General features: G+C 40.3%; 1 protein-coding gene across 1 annotated transcript in view; it reads right to left on the bottom strand.

Annotated features, from left to right (window-relative positions):
- Positions 1 to 9,754: 9,754 nt before the first annotated feature.
- LOC111159481 (murine retrovirus integration site 1 homolog) overlaps positions 9,755 to 18,652 on the bottom strand; it is a 77,428-nt gene continuing 68,530 nt past the window's right edge. Inside the window, 3 exon segments of the mRNA XM_022521990.1 lie at positions 9,755 to 11,284; positions 16,282 to 16,416; positions 17,780 to 17,899. Of these exon segments, the coding sequence (XP_022377698.1) occupies positions 11,041 to 11,284; positions 16,282 to 16,416; positions 17,780 to 17,899 (499 nt within the window). The 3' untranslated portion in view covers positions 9,755 to 11,040.

Raw genomic sequence — 18,652 nt, 5'->3', positions numbered from 1 at the left:
TTCTTTTATGCACTTGAAATTTCTACACCACTCTAACTGATTCTTTTTTCAAGAAGCAAGACATACAGTTCATATTTAGAAAACACAGCTGGGGGACAATTCATGAAATTTTAGTCATTTTTCATTTTACAAAAGGGTTTTTGACTTTATAATAGTAATCAACATAGAGGTCCTTTATATGATAACTTTCTCCTTAAAAACTTCTCTTGTGTTCTGATAGACCAAAATTCAGTTTAGATTTCCCCTTTCTTCTTTGATGAATGTGAGGTTTATCTGTACTACATATGAGCAGACTGCACTCTCTTTCCCAGCTGGATATCCAGTGGTTTGTCTGCTATGGTAATTTTGGAATTCTGGCTTGCGAATAATGCTTTGAACAATGGCTTATGAGTTTTCTCCAAAATAAGTCATTTATAGGAATAGTGTATGGACAACAATTTCTTTTCTGTACAGGTGGTTTCAGTCATAAAGTTAGATATCTGTACAGAAAATACTCATAATGAAAGAAGAAATTTGCTCTGTATCTAGGTAACTTGCAAGAGACCAGGGGATAACTCTTAAATATCTCTACTATTTAAATATCTATAGACCTCATTACTTGGATGAGCACAAGCTGCAGGCTACAGGTACCTCAGAAACATATGTGATCTATCACCATGGAACCAGGTAGACAAGAAGGCAGGAATCATGTCTTTTTATCATTATCCTTAATGCCTAACACCATGCGTGAAAGAAAGTTAGCCTTCAAGTATTTGATAAAGCATTTCAAAAAGAAAGAAGAAAGGAAGACAGGAAGGGGAAAATGAGTCATGGAAGGCAAGGACCTAAATTCTGGAAACAAATTTCTAGAAGAGGAATTATTAGATAAAGGGAGTCTGCATGATGGTGCTGGTGCTTAATACTGAGTTTCTGGAAGAAGAAAGAATCTTATTTCATCTCTTTAAATTTTCTAATTCTTCTTGCTTGTTTTGGTAGGTTATTTTTGGATATCCATATTGAAAGAAATTAAGCCACCATTGGAATGTGATTGAGAATGCTTGACAGGAATTGTTGCCTCTGTGTTAAATGTGAATATTCTCAATCTTCAGTTGTAGGCCTCACTCCAGGCAAGTTTCTGAAGAGTTAGTCGCCAGGAGCTAAAAGCTAAACTGGAGAGCTATACAGAAAATATTGCCAGCTAATTTCTCTTCACTGTTTTGAGAAACGGTGTTTAAGATATGGAAAACAAGACAAAATAAAACAAAACCCAGCAGCACTATCCACTTCTGAAATAACAGCTTATGCTTACTGTCCATTAAAGAGGGCACATGGTGTAATGAGCACTGGGCTTTATATAAGACTGATGAATCACTGACCTCTACCTCTGAAACTAATAGTATGCTATGTTAATTAATTGAATTTAAATTTAGAAAAAGAAAAAAGTAAAGTAGCAATCTGCCCTAAAAAAAAATAAAATAAAATGATAGATCATGGTATAATCAAGGAGAATCAACAATTAAAGAAAAAATTTGTAGAATTAGAAGGGAAATTTGAAAAGTTATAATAGCAATCAAGTTGCAAAGGAGAGTAGGAAACAGAATATCCAGACCCATTTTCTTTTTTTAATCTGTTTTTAAAATTCCACTATAATATACAGTGTTATATTAGTTTTAGATACACAATATAGCTATTCAACACTTCCATGCGTTACTTAATGCTCATCACAATAAATGTACCTCTTAATCTCCATTATGTATTTCACCCATTCTCTACCCACCTCCCCTGTAATAACCATCAGTTTGTTCTCTATATTTAAGAGTCTGGTTTTTTTTAAATCTTCTTTTTTTGTTGTTCATTTGTTTTGCTTCTTAAATTAGACATGAGTGAAATCATATGGTGTCTTTCTCTGGTTGACTTATTTCACTTAGCATTATACCCTTTAGATCTGTCCATTTTGTTGCAAATGACAAGATTTTGTTCCTTTTTATGGCTGAATGATACACCATATCATCTTTATCCATTCATCTATTGATGGACACTTGGGCTGCTTCCATAATTTGGCTATTATAAATAATGCAGCAAACATAGTTGTGCTTTTATCCTTTTGAATTAGGGTTTTTGTATTCTTTGGGTAAATCCACTACTGTAATTACTGAATTATAGGGTAGTTCTGTTTTTAATTTTTTGAGGAATCTCCATACTGTTTTCCGGAGTGGCTGTACCAGTTTGCATTCCCACCAGCAGTGCGGGGGGGGGGGGCCTTTCCCTCCCCATCCTCACCAACACTTGTTGTTTCTTGTGTTTTTGATTTTAGGCATTCTGACAGATGCGAGGTGATATCTCATTGTCGTTTGATTTGCATTTCCCTGAAGATGAGTGATGTTGAGCATCTTTTCATGTCTGTTGGCTTATCTTTGTGATGTGGGAAACAGAGGCAGAAGAAAAATTATTAAATTTCCTTACCCACTGACAAACCCTTAAAACAGGCAGAGTGACATTCCTGTAGAGACTCAACTGCCTCCATCTTAATACTTTGCTAAGGGCAAAGGGCAGTTGTAGCCTGACTGACCCCTACCCCCAACCAGGATCCTGTAAGTCTACTTTAACAATTCCTTTGGAAACTATCTCTAAACCCTCCAAGATGCGGTTAACAGTCATTCCCAAGCATACGGCCCACTGATATACATTTAAAGGGTCTCACCACAAAGGTTTTATTACCATTAATGAGTAACCTTTTCCCCAACAATAGCTAGCACCTCAAGGTCCTGGAAACCTTGCTTCCAAAATTCCTTAGAGACCTAGGCCATCCCTGACCCCCTCCCAGCTTGCAAGCATATAATAGACCATTCCTCACAGCCCCAGGGCAGCATCAATTCCTGCACACAGGTCCTGTCCCCATGCTTTAATAAACCACCATTTTGCACAAAGATGTCTGGAAAATTCTTTCTTGGTCATCGGCTCAGGACCTCACCCCACCGAACCTCACTTATATTCTAAGACTTCTTCATCATTTGTATGTTTTCTTTGGAGAAATATCTGTTTATGTCTTCTGTCCATTATTTAATTGGATTATTTTGTTTTGTTTTCGAGTTGTATAACTTCTTTATATATTTTGGTTACTAACCATTTATTGGATATATCATTTACAAATATCTTCTCCCATTCCACAGAAGTAGATTGTCTTTTACTTTTGTTGCTTATTTCCTTTGCTGTTCAGAAGCTTTATATTTTGAGGAAGTCCCAATAGTTTATTTTTGCCTTTATTTCCCTTGCCTCAGGAGGCATATCTAGAAAAATGTTGCTACCACCAATATAAAAAAAAAAATTATTGCCTGTGTTCTCTTCAAGGATTTTTATGGTTTCAAATCTCATGTTTAGGTCTTTAATACATTTTGAGTTTATTTTTCTGTATGGTGTAAGAAAGTGGTTTAATTTCATTCTTTTGCATGCAGCAGTCCAGTTTCCTAATACCATTTACTGAAGACTGTCTTTATCCCATTGCACATTCTTGTCTCCTTTGTTGTAGATTAATTCACCATATAATTGCGGGCTTATTTCTGGGCTCTCTATTCTGTTCTATTGATCTATTCTGTTCTATTGTGTCTATTTTTGTGCCAGTACCATACTGCTTTGATTACTACAGCTTTGTTGTATACCTTGAAATCTGGGATTATGACACCTCCACTTTTTTTTTTCTTTTTCAAGATTACGCTTGCTATTTGGGGTCTTTTGGGGGTCCATACAAATTTTAGGATTATTTGTTCTAGTTCTGTGAAAAATGCTGTTAGTGTTTTGATAGGGATTGCATTAAATCTGTAGATTGCTTTAGGTAGTATGGACATTTTGACAAGATTTATTCTCCCAATCCACAAACATAGAATTTCTTTGCATTTCTTGTATTATCTTCAATTTCTTTCATCACTGTTTTATGGTTTTCAAACTACACGTCTCTCACCTCCTAGATTATGCTTATTCCTAGGTGTTCTATTATTTTTGGTGTAATTGTAAATGGTATTGTTTTCTTAATTTCTCTTTCTGCTGCTACTTATTAGTATTTAAAAATGCAACAGATTTCTGCATATTGATTTTGTACCCTTTTACTTTACTGAATTCACTTATCAGTTCCAGTAGTTTTTTGGTGGACTCTTAGGGTTTTCTATATATAGTATGTCACCTGAAAACTGAAAATTTTACTTCTTCCTTACTAATTTGAATGACTTTTATGTCTTTTTCTTGTCTGATTGCTGTGACTAGGACCTCCAGTACTATGTTGAATAAAAGAGCTGAGAGAGGACCTCCTCTTCTAGTTCCTGATCCTAGGGGAAAAGCTTTTAGTTTTTCACAATTGCGTATGTTGTTAGCTGTGGGTTTTTCAAACATGGCCTTTATTATGTTGAGGTATATTATCTCTAAACCTACTTTGTTGAGGGTTTTTATCATGAAGGGATGTTTACTTTGTCAAATGCTTTTTCTGCATCTATTGAAATGGTCACATGATTTATATCTTTTCTTTTGTTAATGTGATATATCACATTGATTCATTTGCAAATATTGAACCACCCAGGAATAAATCCTACTTGATTATGGTGAATGATTTTGTTAATATATTGTTGGATTTGGTTTACTAAAATTTTGTTAAGGATTTTTGCATCTATATTTATCAGAGATTGGCCTATAGTTAGTTCTCTTTTTTTGTGCTATCTTTATCTGGTTTTGGTATCAGGGTAATGTTGGTTTCATAGAATGAATTTGGAAGTTTTCCTTCCTCTTCTATTTTTTTGGAGTAATTTGAGAAGACAAGGTGTTAACTTTTCTTTAAATGTTTTGTAGAATTTTCCTCTGGAAATCTGGGAAATTTGGGAAAATCTGGTCCTGGACTTTTTTTGTTGGGAGCATTTTGATTACTGATTCAATTTCATTGCTGGTATTTGATCTGTTCAAATTTTCTATTTCTTCCTAATTTAGTTTTGGCAGGTTATAAGTTTTCTAGGAATTTATCCATCTTCTAGTTTGTTCAATTTATTGGCATATTAATTTTTCATAATATTCTCTTATAATCCTTTGTATTTCTGAGGTGTTGGTTTTTATTTCTCTTCTTTTAAAAAAAATTTTGATTTAAATTCTAGTTAGTTAGCATATAGGGTAATATTGGTTTCAGGAGTAGAATTTAGTGATATAACACCCAGTGCTCATCATAACAAGTGCCCTCCTTAATACCCATCACTTATTTAACCTCTCCCCCAACCCCCTCCCTCCACCAACCCTTAGTTTGTTCTCTATCATTAAGAGTCGTTTATGTTTTTTTCCCTCTCTCTCTCTTTTTTCCCCCTCCCCTGTGTTCATCTATTTTGTTTCTTAAATTCTGCATATGAGTGAAATCATATTATTTTTCCTCTTTTGTTTCTGATTTTGAGTCCTCTCTCTCTCTCTCTGAGTCTGGCTACTGATCTATTAATTTTGTTGATCTTCTCAAAGAACAATACCTTTTTACTGTCTTGGAGTTCTGTAGGTCAGAAGTCTGGGTGGGCTCAACTAGGTTCTCTGCTGTGGTTCTCACAAAATTAAAATCAATGTGTAGGCAGTGGAGTGCTCTTACCTGGAGGTCCTGGTAAGGCCCACATTCTTGCTCACTCAGGTTAGTGGCAGAATTCATTTTCTTGAGGCTCTAGGAATGAGGTCCTTGTTTTCTTGCTGGCTTTCAACTGGGGTCTATTCTCTTCTCCAAAAGGCTGCCTGCTTTTCTTTTCATGTGGCTCACTCTATTTGCAAAGCAGCAGTAACACTTTGGGTCCTTATCATACCTCTAATCTCTTTGACTTCTAATTCTATCATTAGCTAGAGAAAGCTCTCTGCTTTTAAGGGCTGCTGTGATTACATAGGACCCACTGAGATGATTTTCCTATTTTAAGGTCTACTTTACTGTATAATATAACAGGAGTAATATTTCATATTCAAAGGCTTCAGGAATTGGGGTGGAACATCTTAGAGGCATGTGTTTTAGAAATTCTTCCTACTACAATTACTTACCTTTGATTAGATCTTGAATCTGCTTCCTGGAAGAAACTCCCATGTCCCATGTGTCCACTGATCTCTGTAGGTCTTCATTGTATACAATCTTCTTGGCCACATTTGGAGTAGGAATTAAGGAATATGCCCTCCTGGGGAGTAGCACAGCTTTTGCAGTCCGCCTTCTGTTAGTATAAAGCTGAAGATCCCAAAAGCTGTTTTCTAATTTGAACAGTTGAACTTTTTCACCTTGGCTTATGTTTCTTTGTAAATACAATTCCCTCACAAACCTAGATTTCTGACCTATTTTCTTCTATTTGATTCCATGTGCCAATAATCATACTCCAAATCCTTTCCCAGTCATAATTATCAAGATGTATTTCTTTATTTTCTCAGCTCCATTCTTCTCTCTCTTTCTCTAATTTAATGGTGCCTTCATTTCAAACCACACATATCTTTAATCTGGTTTTCCCATAGGTTGAGTTGATCTGAGTTCAACTGAAAAATTTTATTGGTTCTTTCCCACTGAAAGCTCTTTTTATTCTTTCTGTTTAGAGTTTAGAAATAGTCAGGCTTTCTAAGTCTTCAGTCTGAACTCTGTGTATTTTTTTTCTTTCTACTGCCAAAAAGCCAATTCTTTCCCAAGTGCTTCTTTTTCTTACAATATGTGCCAAAGGTTGCCAATAAAGTTTCACATGGATTTATTCCAGCCACTTCTCCTAGGACTATAGGCTGCCCATGGGCTGCCTTTCAAGTTATCATGGGAAATACTTTGCCAAGTTTTTTTGTTTTATTCACCACATGAATCACCATATTTCTAGCTCCTGAAATTAGTTTTCTTGTTTTCTGCTGCTTGACTGCTAAGCCAGTGCCTCGCATTTTGAAAACTTGTTATTGAAGCACCCCATTATGGTTCAAATCTATGTATTAATCAGAGTAGGCTAACTGCTATAACAAATATAACAATTTCAGTAGCTTAATACACTAAAATTTTATTTCTTGCTCATGGCACAGCTGTATTCTATGAGTGCGCATTCAAAGATCCAGCTTCCATCTAGTGGTTCTGCCATCTTCTCAGCCCTCAGGTCCTCAACTAAATCCTCTGAATTTGGTAAGAAGTGGGGAAATAAAGACAGTGTGAAATATTGGGCAGGAGAGTCTACTTTAGGGCATTACATCTGACGGGTCTCCATTCCCCTACATCTAGCTGCAAGAAAGACTGGAAAATATAGTCTAGCTGTGGAAATCGTGTTGGTGAAAATCCAGCAGTCTCTAGCACAGCAAAGTGTATTAATTTTAAAAATTCAAAGAGACAAAAAAGTTAAATATAGAAAACAAACTGGGGGTTACTAGAATGGTGGGTAGGGGAATGGGTGAAATAGATCAAGGGGATTAAGAGGGCACTATTTTGATGAGCACTGAGAAATCTATAGAATTATTGAATCAGGGGCATCTGGGCGGTGCAGTGGGTTGATTATCATACTCTTGGTTTTGGCTTAGGTTGTGATCTTAAGATTGTAAGCTCAAGCCCTGAATTGGGCTCTGTGCTCAGCAGGGAGTCTGCTTAAGGTTCTCTCTCCCTCTCCCTTTGCCCCTGCCACTCATGCTCGATCTCTCTCTAAAATTAAAAAAAAAAAATCCTAAAAAAAAGAAAATTGTTGAATTATTATATTGTATACCTGGAAAAAATTATAGGCTGAGGAGATATAGGAAACTAAGATCAGTCAGGAATGAAGGAGAAAGAAAGGAAACAATCCAACCCCCAAGGTAGCCTATAGTACAATGACCCAAGGCCTGGGGACTTTGGGCTTGGTCTGGGAAGCACTAATATCTAAGGGGATCTAATTCAGGTTTAGGGCAAGATTGTGGCTTAGCTCCATAAAATGAGGAGGCATTTGGCTACTGCCAGAGGTTTGGAAATGTGCTTTTATTTTCAAACTCAGGTATGTGACACTATATAGTTCAATGCTAACACACCTGTGTGAGGTTTAACAACATTAAGAACTGACAGCCAGTGATACACAAATCCAGCATCTCCCTCTCCATTTACTCTGCCAGCCTATACACATGGGATCATATATATGGATTTTGTGGCAGCCAGAAGGTGAAGGCCCTTTTAGGAGGTGATATCAACAATGACACAAACTAGACATCACTGAAACTCAAGATAGGCACCAGAGTCCTAGGGCTAAGCAGAAACATCAGACCAGAGGCATTTTGAGGGGAACTTTATTTTAGATCAACATCACTGTTGGAAAGACAGGGCCCATTTCTCTCCATTTCACCAGCCTTGGTAATGTTCCACCTGCTTCTGATCTAACTTTGCTTTTCAGAAAAGAAATGCCAAAGAGTACTTTTTTCAGGAGTGCCCTTGGAAATGTGATTTCTCTTACAGTTCTTCTTTTCTTCAACCTCTCTTACTCATAGTGTACTTTGAGTGAGGGCCTATATCTGGAAGTACTCTTGTAGGCTTTTCTGTGGAGCAGCTGGAGGTTCAGGAGCTCACTGTAGCTGCTCTCCTGGCCTTTGTTTTAAATGGTAACAAAGGTGGGAACCCTGTGGCCAAGTGGACTGTGGGCCAGCTCAGCCTGATCCTTCTTTAAGGGAGGCTGAGACTGGACATTGCCAGGATAAAGTTCTGCCCCACAGCTATTGTCTCTGGGGCTCCATTTGCATCCTGCCTGTGACTCTGAAGGCCTAAAAGATTTTTCAGTGTGTCTAGTCCCCCTTGGTACAGCAGGGAAAACCATTCTTCCAGGACCCCAAAGTCCCTCTGCCTTGATCTGTACCTCTTTACCTTAATGGCACATTCTTGGTCAACCCTGACTTGGCCTTCTCTCACAGTGGTTTTCTAGCCACTGTAAAGGATGTCCCCCACTCCACCTTAAAACAACATGCTGTTTTACAGAAGGGCTAATCTAAGTGGGTCTTTTTGAAAGGACTGATTGTATCAAGCCCAGTCCTTGAGCTTGGAAATAGTGTTGCCAATTAGGTCTCATTTCTGCTCTTTCACAGTGTAGGCTGAAAAATAATAGAGTAAGTTGAGGCTAAAAAAGATATTTTTCTTATTGAGATAGTAGCAGTGGTGGTGCTGGGACTGAGAAGTGGGCAAAATGTCAGCTGTCTCTAGGCTGCTCTCTACTACCTTGAATTCTCACTTGTTCTTCTGGCCAACATTCAGTGACACCCTCCCATGCATCAGCTGCCATGCTAGGTACTTACCCCAGAGAATGGGTAAGATATGGTTCTTTTCTTTGAGGAAAAATAGTAGGGGAGATAGACACACACACAGAGTTATTGTGATATACTGTCACAACTGTCAATAATGAAGATGTTTAAAAAGTGTCAGAAAGTAGGGTGTGGCCCATTATGTGGAGTACGGTGGGGAGTTGGAGAGAGGTAATCAAAGCCTGTATGGAGGGGATAATTTTTGTACTTGGTTCTGAAGAGTTACCAGTAGAAAAGAGGAGAATGGCAGTAGAAATACTGGTGAGTAGAGGAACAGAACTATGAGAAAATGATTTAGTCTAGGAACCAGAAATAATCTGGAGTGGCTGGAGGGCTACTTGGGGTAAGTGGGACTGAAATGTAAGGCATGCAGTTAGGAGAGCACTGGAAAAGGCAATTTTGTGCAAGCGCCAGTCTGCTTAGATTTGAATTCCAGGTCCATAATTTACTAACTGAATGTACTTGGCAAGTTGTGTTTTTGTGCTTCAATTTCCTTATCTGAAAATGGGAGATTAGTACCCACCTTATACTTTTTTCCTTTACAGTGCTTGACTCACAGTAAGTTCTATGTGAGTGTTAGCAACAAAACAACATCAACAACAAAAAAAACAAGAGCCCAACAACCACAATAAAAACCCACAAGAAACCAACACCCCCCCCCCACCCTACACACACAACAGATGAGGGATGAATGAAAACAATGGCTGTAAAGGTGGAGCAAGAAGTCAAATTGGAGATGGGAAGTGCTCCTTCAGTTTTATGCTAAACAGTTGGGAATGCTCTGAAATATACTTGGGTTGGAAATCCCGTTTGAACTAAAGCACTTAGGTGCGACTGCACATTTGCATATGGGCACACAGGAGCTGAAAGCATACCGTGTCTCCTCCTTCACTTGAGAGGGTGGGTTAACTGCTCTCAATAGGAGAGGACAAATAGGGAATAGACTGTGTTGTACAACAACTTAGAATTAGCACTTGAAATGGAGACCAGCAAGTTCACTGTTGAAATCATGAGTTTTCAGTGTTTTTCAAACATCTTAAATCCATGTGGAGAGCTCATTGAACAGGTGCTTAGTGACTGCCCCACACCTAGTGAAAATTCTGTGGGTTGGCTTTATACAGAACACACACTGAGAGCACATGTTTGGAGGGTTGTTGGCTTCATGCACATGCATGCTGTGTGTATGTATGTATGTGTTGTGTGTGTATACAGATGTATATATATTAACTCATATCTTCCCATTTCATTTTAAGCACTGGTCTAAATTCAGCCTAAATATTTTTCTGAGAAACCTTTCCTACTTCCGTAAAGAGAAACTCTGGTTCCAAAGGGGAGAAGGGGAGGCTGGAGGAGAGTCAGTGAGGATGAGATAGGAAATGGGATGATATTCATGTTGTGACTCCAAATTCTAGGTCTGATCATCAGGGTGAATGTTAGCCTGTGGGCATAATTAATTCTTCTTGATTTCTGACTACAGAGAGGAAAAAAGGGGAGGGAGAGTGAGCTTCTTACTATCTCCTGCAGTGAAGGTGTTTTATTTTCCCTAGCCACCTGAGCTAGGGGCACATGACTTTCCCTTCTGTTCGAGTTCCTTGGTAAAGGTGACTTAATCCACAAGATGCTTTACGAGGGCAGTTTGGTTGATCTTCTGAGAACATCAGTTTTTGTGTATGCATAGCTCCCACATGGGTGCTGAGTGTGAAAGAACCCTGCTCATTTCCTGATGGGTTAGTGGCAGCATACCCACACCTGACCTGAAACTCTATGCTTGGGGAAAGGGTAGTCAGCTGTGTGCTGGAGCAGGGCACCGACTGGGTGTCAGGTTTCCTACTGCTCTGCAGGTTGCTCATGCTGGAGTCCTGAGCTCCACCATGAGTCCCTCTGGGCTGCTGAGCAAGTGGATCTCCCAAGAGGCCCATCAGCCTGCTCCACACAAGAGTTATAGGAACTGTAGAGTCCCAGTACAACAGTCAAGACCAGCATCACTGTGGCCATCATCCAGATGACTTGCCAGTGCTGACACAGTTTGGGATACATGACTTGTAAGAAATGAACCAATTCTTCAAGTTTGCTGTCAAATGAAAAAATAGGAGAAGGGTTTAGTATATTAGGAACATTAAAATTTTTCCCCAGGTGATTTTAATGCCACTAGTCCATAGCCTTGATATTGGGAGCTACTGGGCTAGAACCCTCCTTTTTCTTGTTTGATCATTCATTCAGTCATTCATACATGCCCTCATGCATTCATGAGATGGTCATTGATATCTGAACTCTCTCTTAATCCCCAGGATACAAGGTTGGCTGACCCACACTCCCATGCATGCAGATGGGACCAGCATCTTTTCTGTACTTAGTGGTATTTAGTGATCAGTTCCAAGTTATAATCTGTCCTCTGCCTTCATGTTCTGATGCACATTTTATTGTCTTCAGTTCCATATCTGACTGCGTTCAGAGTAGAAGAACTGTGCTAAACCCTCAGAAGACTTTCCATGTTCAGTGGTAAATGACAAGGAGACAGATCAACCTCAGGAGCTCACCTCAAACCATCCCAGGGGCAACGAGAGAACTAGTAGCCTCCAGCAACCTCTCAGTGGCTTAGTCTGATGTTTTCTCAACCCCAGTAATCTTCACTCCCTATTTTCCCTTCTTCCTTTTTCTTCCCTCTTCACTCTCCCTTTTTTCTCTTTTTCCCTTTCCTCTCTTTCCCCCATCACCATTTTTTGGCTGCTTCATTCCCCTTTTCCCTCTTCCTCTCTTCCTAACTGCCTTTCAACTTTCCCCTCTCTCTTTGTGGCCTAGTGAAAAGACATTTGGTCATTTGACCTTCTTTGCAGAGTCCATTCTTCTAGCTTTCTAGTGAAATCCTGGACACATTCACTAGGCTGGAATTTTTTCCTATTTCTAATCCCTGATCTATTTTTTAAAATAATATAAGAAGTAAGGATACTGAGGATCACCAAATGGAGGAGGTGAGAAAAATGACAGGAGGGCTTTATGAAGATCTGGAGGCACACATAAACACGGTAATATGCAGGACATTTGCTGAGAAGTAGACAGCTCTAATTTAGTTAGTAGAAAAAAGATTCCTTATGACTGTTGGAAAGACTCAACAATACCTTCCTTGGAAAGGGACCAGAGGCTGAGAGTGCCTGCCTCAGATGCTAAGGTTCAGATTGGTTTCTCGTTCTCATGGGAACCATTTGATGGTTGTTTCCGGAACAGTTAGGCAAAGCAAAAAAGTGAGCACATTAGCTGAGGTGCAAATCTAGTTATTTTCACAACAGTTGGGAAGGGACATCTTGGAAATGGAAGCTTATCTTCTTTCAGCCTTGTTTAGATTCTTTAGTTCTATTTAGATAGAATTGGATGCTAAAATGCAGTCTTTCTTTGGGGCTGTATCTCCATGCTCCAAAATAAGCTTCTAGAGTGGGCAGAATCCCACTGTCATCCCACTCTGAAGTGGGACTTAAGAGGAGGAGGTCAACATCTGGCTCTGTGACTCTTAGCTGGTCCCCCATTTATAGCCTATGAAGGAGTTAGAAATAGAATTAGATTAGAAATAGAATCTCTGTAGAAATCAGCTTTTGATTTTTGACCTTCCATAGGGGAGAATGAGGTGGCTTCCCTCTCACCTGGGCCTAGGGAAGAGGGGCTTCAGAGATGCTGCTTGGAGAGCTTGATATGTTGAGGCTTGGGGGACATAGTAGACTGGTGTGTGCCTCACACATGAGCAGTTAGAAGAGCAAGAATCTTGCTGACATGCTTGATAGCATCAGAGTGGTGGGCCATGATATGGAAAGCTGTCCTTCTACCAATAGTGAGCCAAAGGTACACATTTCACTTCAATTGGATGTAGTCAGGAGAAGGAGAGCTGACATGGGGTGTCACAGATCCTACCCAGAAATGCTACTTAGAAGCTGAACAGTGAGAGTATACTTCCAGCTGCCCAAGGACTGAGAGGGATTTTGAGCGACTAGTTAGGAGACATGCATTTGACCTCATAAAGGGACCAGCAGCTGAGAGGACCTGGGCAATGGTGTGTATGGTGGGAGATGGGAGGAGTGGTTTTCTCTAGAGGTCCCATAAAGCAACACACTAACCAAAGTCAGCAAGTCAACTTCAAACCCCTGCCAAGCCCTGCAGATTGCTCATAATCCTGTTCAAGTAATACCTTCCCAACCCCTTCATCTCAATTCCCTTTCCTAGCGTTGATCCTAGAGAGGTCAGATGCTACACTGGCAAAACTGGAGAAGGTAGAAGTGCAAGTAGGATAGAGGGAAAGAAGCCACGCTCCCCACGCCTACTATAGGCTTCTTTCCTAAAGCAGATGACCTACAGGAAAAAAGAAGGGTAAATTTTAAAAGTTCAGGTTTTTTACTATTTTAGAGAACTGGCCATTTTAATTAATGAAATGAGATTATTTTTGGGACTTAAACATGACCAGAGGACTTCTGCTTTCTGAGAGTTACTGGAAAAGTAAAGGAATCTGCCTAATATTGTCTAAACTCCATAGAGCAGATTTGAACAGGCAGAAAGGGCTAAAGTTTTCTGTTGCATTTTGTGAGTCTCTCTTGTTTAATGTATTACTTAAAACATGTTGGGTTGATTCACCCAAAGTTCATTTTAAAAAATAAGCTGATCCTTCAGAAAGTAATATTTACAAGGGATTACATTATTATACAATTGACCCTTGAACAGCACGAGTTTGAACGTGCAGATCCACTTTAATGCAATTTTTTTCAGGAAATATAATATAGTAGTGTAAATGTATTTTCTCTTCCTTATAATTTTCTTAACAACATTTTCTTTTCTCTAGCTTACTGTATTGTAAAAATACAGTATGCAATATATATAACATACAAAATATGTGTAACTGTTTATGTTATTGGTAAGGTTTCAGGTTACCAGTATACAATTAGTAGGTAAGTTTTTGAGGAGTCAAAAGTTATACTTAGATTTCTGACTGTGGTGGGTGGGTGCCCCTAATCCCCACATTGTTCAAGGGTCGACTGTACGTTATTATAACAGAGGAGAGATTCAGACAAAAAGACTGGTGTTTGATATGGAATCTCTTAAATAAGGAGTCAGCTGCAGCAATGCCAAAATTTAATGGGGGAAAATCATGTTTGAGTGCACGTGCCTGCAGGCAACTGTGTGTCTATAGAACTCAGGAATGGATGAGGGGATTGCTTGAAATTAAAGACAATAGGCTCTTAGGACCAGCCTGGCTTTGGTGACAGAGGAGGGGACCCTGTAACTGTGAGTGAGCAGTTCATATGTTAGCAGTGTCACTTGTTATTGAGAAGATGATGCCTCACTACTGGGCCTGAAAAGGGAGAGCTACACCCCTGTAATAAAGGACAAGCACCCTTCTAAGGGCTGTGCTGATGTCTGGTATTCACTACCTGAGGTACAGGCATGTTCCCAAAATCAAAAAGTAAATCTGAGAGGATGCAAAGTTTAGGAGAGAGAACGAGGCTTCTCAGGATCCGCAGGACCAGGAGGATACTTTTGGACAATGGATGTGAAAGGCAGCCATTGCTACGTGCTGCTGACCAGGAGCTGGACAGGGAACGACCCAGGCATAGCCTTACTTTCCCTGCGGTTTCACAAAATAGGAGGGAGCTGTGGTTAGCAGCTCAAATTTGAGATCGAATTAGCTAGATAAGGATTCCAGTCTTGTGCTTTGTAAACCAGACTGTTTATATTCCATGTACTCTGTTTAGTTCTCTTTTGTTCTTTCTCAGTATGTGGAAGTTTTAGAAGTTCTAGACTGTTTTGGCTATATGAAAAGAAGCCAAAGAAAAAGCTGTTGTCCAGGTCTGCGCTTGACTGCATTAAAGGGGAGGAAGACAGTATAGTGGCTTCTAAAATATAAGAGCAGAGGACCCCCAAGAGGGAGAGAAGATGTAAGAATAGGATTCAGCTGCTTGGAGTAGGGACTGTACTTTCATTGTTAAAACTTGGGGATTCTTTCATTAGAGGAGGCAGTACATCCTAGCATAGGTTTGCTTTTAACAGTGAAGCATTTTCTCCAGCTCTCTTAGACCCCTCTTCCCTTGAACACTAGGGTTGACCCATGTAGGTTGAGACCTCTCTGGCTGAGTCTTCCTCCAGCTGGGCTCTATTGGCTGTTCCTATGTGCTTTGAAGCATATCCATCTCACTTCTAATCTTCATTTTATTACCTTATTCACTGCATGCATGTGATTTTGAGTCTGCTAGCAATGAAGGACAGACACATACCCTGTTTCAAGTTTAACAGCTGATTAGAAAATTGTTTTGGCTGGGGTCACACTGGACTCCAAGATAGCCTAGGGGTCTAAAAACAAAGACTTTGGTGGTGTTCCAAGTTTTTTATAACCACATTTTAAAAAATCAAAATTAAAAATGAATAAGAGACAATAAGGCAGAATGTATGGAATTGAGGGTATGGTTAAAATCCGAGACACTCTTGAGGGCACAGATACGACAAAATTCAGAACGTATACTACCTTTATCTACATGTTATATATTTCCCCCTATTAAGGGAAAAATACACTTGAAGTATAAAGTACATTAAAAAAGAAAAGCCCAGATATTTCTAATCCAAACTTATCTGGTCAGCATGGAACCTGTTGGAGATTCTCCTTTGCCAACAAGTTGAGTTCTCCCCTACTTTCATATGTTCTCTCTGCCCCTGTTCTTGTAATAAACCCCCTCTAGGGCTTTAGGCCAGCTCCCTTGACCTTGGCTCTTGGCTCATGGGGATAGCTGGGAAATGAGCTAACTGTGGCTGGGCTGGGGGTACTCCAGTAAGGGCCCTTATAGTTTCTCAGTTCCTACGAGCTCTTGATTGCTGTTGGCCTCACTCTTGACCACCTCTGACCTCCCAGATCTTGCAAACATCCCCTCATTAACTATTTTGGCTCCTTCCTCTGCCTCCTCCCTCAACATGAGTGCCCTCCTTAGTTGCTGTTAGATGTTCACTTGGGCCCCAGACCCACTGCTGCCCTGGAGTGGGCACCTCTAGGGATGTTGTGCAATTAAATGAATTGTGACCCATTTCAGCAATGGCAAGGGCTCCAACCTGCTTCTTTGGTCCTTTTCCTCTTCCTCAGTTTCTTCTGCCTCTTCAGCTTCTTCAGGGCTTTCACCCTTCTGTTCTTCTTCCTCCTCCTTCAGGTCTTGAAGCTCTTGGGTCTTCTTTAGACCTTCCTGGTATCTGCAGGGCAAAAAGGAACAATTGAGTCTAGAAAGGCCAGGCACAGAGCATCCTTTCCTGAGTTCCTAGAGGTGGGGACTTGAACACCTCCAATAATTATACACTTCCTGTGGTTCTACACAACAGGAAAAAGCTGGGAGGCTCTACTGAATCCCAAGGTGGCTCATGTCAGTGCAATTTCCCCTCACTCCTCAGTCATACTTCCTGTTTATATGTGAATGTGTGACAAAACTGACAGGGAAAAAATGTGGGTACAGAGTCCTGAATGGGTTCTTATCCTACAAAATGTTCAGCAGAGAGAAAAATCTGCTTTCTGTGTAACCTGGGTGCTTCAGCTTCTCACCTATAAAGTGGAAAGGGTGGCATTTTGAAATACCCTATTTCACAGGGTATGTGAATGTTCTGAGGAAGTGCCAGGCTTGTAGCTTGACCTAGGAAGGGTGACACCCATCACATTGGCTTGTTGGGAAGTTTTATGGAAGTGGCAGTCACATACTAGGCTTAGTAAAGTACTCAGTAAATGTTTACAAAGCCAATGGAGGTGTTTACTTCTGTGCATGTTTAGTATCAAAGATAGTTGTGAATGAAAAGATAGGTGTCCCAAGAGATAACCTTCTGATGTCCTTTGCCCAGGATCAGTACTCTTTTTGCTTGTCTTATAGCTGAATGTTTAAGACAAGCACAGTTTGTCTAGGACAACCTCACCGTAGTATATACGGCTGCTACACAGAAGCCCACAGTTTCTATAATGGGAAGCTGTGTCTCCCTTAGGAGCTGTGGAGAAAGGAGAAGCTCAGGATGCTATGCCTGGTCAGAAATACTTTTCTACCAGTCTAGGCTTGGGCCCTGCTCAGTACTCTGTCCCCTTAGTGACTGGCAATGAGCCAAAGGTGTTATCGAATCTCAATCAGAAAAGGGGACAGTTGGAAGTTGAGGGGGCTCCAGTTTACAGAAGGAAGGGATGGCAGGGACAGTTCTAAGAAGCAGGGTTACAGCTACTCCTGGGCATTGTTGATAGCAACATCACTCCTCTGAGCATGTGTCAGTAAGCCTTTAGGTACCACCAAGAGGAACCCACCCAGGGGCTTTATTTCCAGACCATTCTGGGCAGTGGCATTCTGGTGGCTTTCTGCCAAAAAAGAGGGCAGTCTAATTATTGCCTAACCACACCCTCTCACCCTGCTTCCTCTTGTCCTTCCTGTGGAACAGTACTGTTCTTTCTTATGTAGTTCTTTACTGAGGTGAGGCGGTCCTAGGGCCACTGGTTGCTTCCTTAAATCCTCTTAAGAAACAGGAAAGGCCCGTGGGAAGGTATCTTCTGAGATCTACCAGGTGACCTCAGGGTGGACGAAGTCTGACTCACCCCTTGTTGTATGCTTCTTCCTCCATCCTGGCCTTGGTCTCCTGGCTAATCTCTTCCAGGCAACTCAAAGTCGGCATGGGAGCAGAGGCTTCACAATCTGGGTCCCCATTTGTCTTTCCACTAGTGAGAAGAGGGAAGTACAGGGTGTCCTTTCAGCCAGATTGGGTGTCTGAAAACCGAACCATGTCTTTGGCCTGATTCCTTTTCGGAAGTGAGGAAACTCATTCTAGGCTGTATTCATTTCAATCCTTCTACCCTGAGACAAGATTTTTCAAAGGCCCTGGTCCAAGAATCCTCCTCAGACCTCTAAACATCAAATAATATGCTAGCTCTCTTTTTCTTCATGCACCTAAATCCATATTTATTCTTATTCCAGGAGATCTATGAGTGGACAGGCAGCTGTTGGGAGCTCCATAGCACTAAGATGAGGAAGATGGAGGTGGGCCAAATGTTCAGTCGGAGTCATTCCATTCCAGTAGTCCATCTTTTGCTTCATTCATTTAAGTATCTACTGAGTACTGACTAAGTCACAGGCACCTTGTAATGTACTGGGAATACATTAGATGATGAAAGAAACAGTCTTTGCCAACATGGAGCTTAGCAGGAGAGAATGCCCAAAAAGAGGAAAGAAAATAATATGTAGTTAATTATAAATAGTGATAACTTTATTGAAAGAGATAAACTCTGTGCAGTGCAGAAAGTAACAAAGGGAGGATATACTTTGATTGAGTGGTTAGAAAAGACCTCTCTGAGGTGGTTTAACTGGAGCAAAGACCTGAAAGATGAAAAGTCAGCTGTATCTGTTGCAGAGGGAAGATCATCCTAGGGGGAGGATGCAGATGTGTGAAGACCCTGAGACACAAAAGATGCAGA

The sequence above is a fragment of the Enhydra lutris genome, unplaced genomic scaffold, assembly GCF_002288905.1.
Source record: "Enhydra lutris kenyoni isolate GAN:26980312 unplaced genomic scaffold, ASM228890v2 scaffoldscaffold68, whole genome shotgun sequence".
NCBI lineage: Eukaryota > Metazoa > Chordata > Mammalia > Carnivora > Mustelidae > Enhydra > Enhydra lutris.
Note: the sequence above shows the minus strand (reverse complement) of the source record. Positions and strands in the feature narration are given on the sequence as shown.